At 29.4% G+C, this 5191-nt stretch overlaps 1 protein-coding gene across 1 annotated transcript; it reads left to right on the forward strand.

The window, feature by feature from the left end:
- The first annotated feature begins 612 nt into the window (after window positions 1–612).
- Window positions 613–1431, forward strand: LOC102585917 (NAC transcription factor 29-like). The gene has a single exon (XM_006345135.1). The coding sequence runs from the start codon at window positions 613–615 to the stop codon at window positions 1429–1431; it is 819 nt and encodes a 272-aa protein (XP_006345197.1).
- Window positions 1432–5191: the final 3760 nt, after the last annotated feature.

Consider the following 5191-nt stretch of genomic DNA (forward strand, 5'->3'; position numbering starts at 1 on the left):
CGATTCAAAAAGTGTATATAAGCTAAATTAAGCTAACTAGCCCAAGTTTCATATAATATATATATTGGTGTATAATATTGTATATCAAATTTTTAAGTATTTTTGTTAAAAAAATATATAAAAGTTTTCGTATATTATGATAAATCGAATGTATATTATCGTATATCGAAAATTGTATTTGAGGCTAAATGTTGTAATGTAAATTAAGTAACTGTACTTCAGAAACTTTCGTATAAAATATCATATAGATATTAGGGGGGGCACGTGTTAGACAAATTTAAGCACTTGCGGCCTATAAAAATTAGGAATTGTAAATACGTAATTAAGTAGTTGCGCGGCCTTTCAAAGCAAACTCCTCTAAAAATTAGGAATCTAAATACGTAATTAAGGAAATAAAGTAACTTGAGAAGCAATTAATTAAGTAACTTAGTTTGTTCAGTTACAGTTATAGTAGTAATTTAGGAAATAAAGTAACTTGTGTTTGTTAAGTAATTAGAGTTTTTTTCCATTAGGGTAACAAGATGTGTATAAATAGATAACTATCTTTGTTTAGACTTCATAATTCACATAATTTGTTTAGGTTTACATAGGTTAATTCTGGATCAAGAATCAATGTCGAAGCCAATGGGGATACGTTTTCATCCTACTGATACGGAGCTAATCAACTATCTTAAGAGGTTTTTCAAAGGCGAATTATGTTTGAATGAAGAATGTCCTATCCAGTTTGCGGATATATATGGAGATCAACCACCATGGGAGATATTTGGAGCTAATTTTGAAGAGAAGTTTCGTTACTTTATTACTCCTTTGAAGAAGCAAAAGACTGAATATAAAAGATTTTCTCGAATTTGTGCTAAAGGGACGTGGCAAGGGCAAACCGGGGAACATCTTATAAGGAGGAATCGTACGGCGCCTGTGGTAGGGTTTAAGAGAAACTTGAAGTTTAAAACAAGTGAGTGTGGCCAAAATAACACCTGGTTGATGGTAGAATATCATGTCATGGATAGTTTCTTTAAGGAAAATAATCATATTCCTAAGGAAGATTTTGTGGTGTGTCGAATAAAGAAGAAGAAGGGTAAAGAGAAGAATGTGGATCATGTTATGGAGGCACAAGATGGAGATATTGCGGGAATTATCGATCCTATGTTGTTTGAACCTAATCATAATAACGACTACTCCACAAGGGAAGATCAAGTTAGGGTTTGTGATGAAGTTGAGGCTACAACTACCGAATTTGATGTTCAAAACAGTACTTATGAAGCTACTACAATGGAGAAGAGAGAGACAATGTTGGAAGTACAAGAAGGCCACGGAATTGATGATATTAGAAGCGATGAATTTAAGGAAGAGATGTATAGAGCATTTGAGGACATTCCTGTTGATATTCCTGACGATTGGTTGCAGAATTCACACGTTCTACAAGATATATAATACACATCAAAATATTTATATAGTTCGATCCTTAGATGGATTATGTAGTTGGAAAAAAATTTGTATATAGTTCAATTTTGCCCATATATATAATGTCGATGTTCTGATTATTAATATTTCTTCGAATTGTGCAATCCTGTTTTCATATTTATTCTCTTATTTCTCTTCCTATGTCAATTTTATCAGAATTACCTGTAAAAGAGCGATCCGTGTTTAGTTTAAAACCAACATTAGGAGGACAATGTATACTAATTACTATCAAATAATTATGTTCCTCCTATAGTAGTTGTAATATTCTAGTCAAACGGGTAACATTAGTATCAATATAACATTTTGTGTAGTGTAGTAGTAATAATAGTATTTGCATTGGCTGCTTTAAACGTTTGTTCCTCCTCATTGATGGGTAAAAAATATAATGATTATCATAGCAATCTTCTATCTCCAGGTCACTGATTTTTTCTGTAGCTAGGCGTCAATGTTGTTCATGTTAGATTAAAGATTTGTTGGTGGTATGGTTTGATTTCTATTCACTTCAACTTTTTAAATTTTCATAATAAAATCCATTGATAATTGGTGTTTTGGTGGACGAGTTGTTTTCAATTGTATTTGAATTGAACGAGCGAAGAAGAAGATATATCTATACTTGGCTATCCTCGTCCTTATTTGTATAAACTAGTAAGTATATATCAATTTGATTTGTATAATTTTTATCGATTGATAATTGGAGGTTTTGTTGGTTAATTGTTTTCAATTGTATTTGAATCGAGCGAGCAGTGATGTCAATAATTGTATAATTAGGTTATTTTCATTCGTATTTGGATCGGGAATAACAAAAAAGTTGGTCATTTTCTTTCAAATATCCACCAGTATATTTGTTCTATTTTTTCATTAATTTTTGCATAATAACTTATTTATTGAACGAAAAGGGTAAAAAAAAACTCGTGTAACTAAACATAAACATAACGTTTTTTATATAGTGCTATGTAAGTATATGTGTGAATTGAGCAGTTATAGAATGTTAAGATGCGAAAAATAGAGAGAAAAAAAAGGGATATGCACTGCATAATTTTAGCATGTACTATATGATTGGTATATATATATATTATGTTAGAACGTGAGGTTGTTTAGCATGTACTATGACTCATAACATTTCAATTCTGCATTTTTGTGTTTTACATGTAGCGTGTCCTTATTTTACTGCACATTTTAATTAGTGTGTATATAATATGTTAGAATGTGTGTGAATTGACCTGTGATAGACATCTAAGATGGTGAAAATGAAAAAAAAATGGTATGTGTACTGCAAATTGCAATGTATCAACACTATTTTCACAATAACTAAAGTTCGCCTATCATTTTTTTCTTTAAATTATACAATTCAATTATTGTATACAAATACAATTTTTTGTTGAGTATTAAAATTGTGGTAATTAAAATAGAATAAGATAGGGTTGTCAAAATGACTAAAATCATAACATAAAAATTCACATATAAACACACATGTATAACTAATCTAAATTCATTTTTCCATCGCTTCTGCATATACTTTTTGCCAGACGCTCACTAACACTAGAAAGCAGTCAAAACACAACACTACGTAAATGGTACAAAATACAAATATTCATTGTAAATAATTGTAGTCACAAACAATTGTCAATCATATATAAAATATTTATGTACATTCAGCGGTGTAGCTAGAAATTTAACGAAGGATATCCAAAAATCCTATAGGTAATAAAAATAATTTAACGAATAGGTGCACTTAAATTTTGTAAATCAAACTACGTAACATTAATGATAAAAAAAATTGATTAAAAAATATACCAATTTTTTTAAAATCAAACTATATAATATTTAGTTTTAATGTTCATGTTTATTTAATAGGAAGTGAACGGAAAAAGAAAAAAAAGAAGAGAAAATTCAGTTTAGAATGAAATAACTTTTATGCTTCAAGATTTTACGAACCTCTGATAACTAACAACGAAAAATGAAAAATAAAGAATAGACTCAAACAAGTTATATTAAAAGAAATTTTGTATGGAGAATTTTCACTTTAAATAACTTTATAGAAAAAATAAATAAATAGGATTTACTTATTAACTTTAAATTAAATAGTTACCTTATATTTTATTTAAATTTTTAATGAAAAGAAAAAAAATAAAAGTCAAATCGATTAAAAATTCAATTGGCTACTGAGCTTTTTATGTACTTAAATTTTTAAGTTAATTTAGTGAATTATTTAAGAAAATAATATATTTATTAACTACAATTAAGAAATTAATTAGGAGCTCTTTAAAAAAAAGTGTAACCAAATTGAACCCACGCGTAGCAGGTAGCAAAGGCCTTAGGTAAACGACTGAAACCACTTGGCTAAGAAAGATTATTTTTTCAAGGGTGTCCAAAACGTCTTATTTTAGCATTTAAAGTATTATTTCACTTATATATACGATGTAATTTTTCGTATATTGTGTATTTAGCCCGCAAACACAGCCAAAAACAATTACCAACCAAATATGTGTGCGCGCGCATTTAACTCACAAAGATCTTCATATATATATATATGCGTGTGTGTGTGTGTGTGAGAGAGAGAGAGAGAGAGAGAGCAGGGGAGGATTTAGGAAAGTGGAAGGGGTGTCACATGACACTGCTTCTGTAACACCTCGCAAATTGAAAGAATTCGAAAGAAACTAGAATTAGAAAGAAGCCATTTTTTTAAAAAAATAATCAAATTTGGAAAGTTTGACCAAGTTAAGTTAAGTATGAGTTTTGAGTCAACTTCAAACAACCATAACTCCTAGATATGGGTGAGTTAGGTGTGCTACCACATACCGTAGGAAAGATCATTGAATTATCTTTCCAACGCCATCAAGTTTGGCCTTTTTCGAGTTCGTATGAGGGAGATATGTCAATTTGAAGTTGGGCTCTCTAGATAAGGAAAGTCAAAACCAGATTTTAAAGGGTATTTTGGTCTTTTCCATACCCAATTGGTTTAATTCGTTTTTTGTGAATTAATTAGGGTCAAAACTGAATGGGTTCAGTTTACACAATTGCAAAATCAAGCTAGGGTTTTAGAGAAAAGAACTCAAGAGGAGAAAGGAGAAGAAAAGGTCTAGATTTGTCGACTTCTTGAGGAATTGATTTCGGATTTCGCCAAGGATTCGATCCTATGAGGTATGTGAGTTCACATAGTGTTGGGTTTGTTCACCCACGCTCCAAACATGTTTATTTCAATATAATTTTCGTCCTAAAAGATTTAGAATTTGATGTTCTTGAGTTGTGTTCTTGAATTGCTTTCGTTCTTGAATTTAGGATGAGAATGAGGAGTTCTTGAGAGTTTAATGTCAATTGTTAGAGTTGTTTTGAGTTAGATACTAGTGTATATGTTTTGGGTATCTGAATATTATTGACACCCAATTTTGACCCTCCACAATATAAATTAATCATCGAGCTTCTTCAATTTAAAAAAAATAATATTTTTTGCAAGTTATTTTAAATAGTTTTGTCACTTTTTATAATTTTTAGTTAATATATATGTTTTACACAATTATGTATATAATTAGTATATTTTATAAATATTCGAAAATCATCACAAAAAATTTTACATCTTAGTTAAATATCTTATTAATTTACTTTAGTCTAAGTTATAGTTATAATTTCGAGTTAATTAGTTGTAATTAAATCAATTATTTTGCAATCGAACTAATTATTTTATGTCGTTAAGATTAAGAAGCTCGTTAATTAATTTATGAAAATATGTCTT

The sequence above is a fragment of the Solanum tuberosum genome, unplaced genomic scaffold (genome assembly GCF_000226075.1).
Source record: "Solanum tuberosum cultivar DM 1-3 516 R44 unplaced genomic scaffold, SolTub_3.0 scf00062, whole genome shotgun sequence".
Taxonomy (NCBI): Eukaryota; Viridiplantae; Streptophyta; class Magnoliopsida; order Solanales; family Solanaceae; genus Solanum; species Solanum tuberosum.

Excerpts from the sequence above, each read along its gene's own strand:
- LOC102585917 (XM_006345135.1), top strand. The coding sequence starts at position 613 with ATGTCGAAGCCAATGGGGATACGTTTTCATCCTACTGATACGGAGCTA.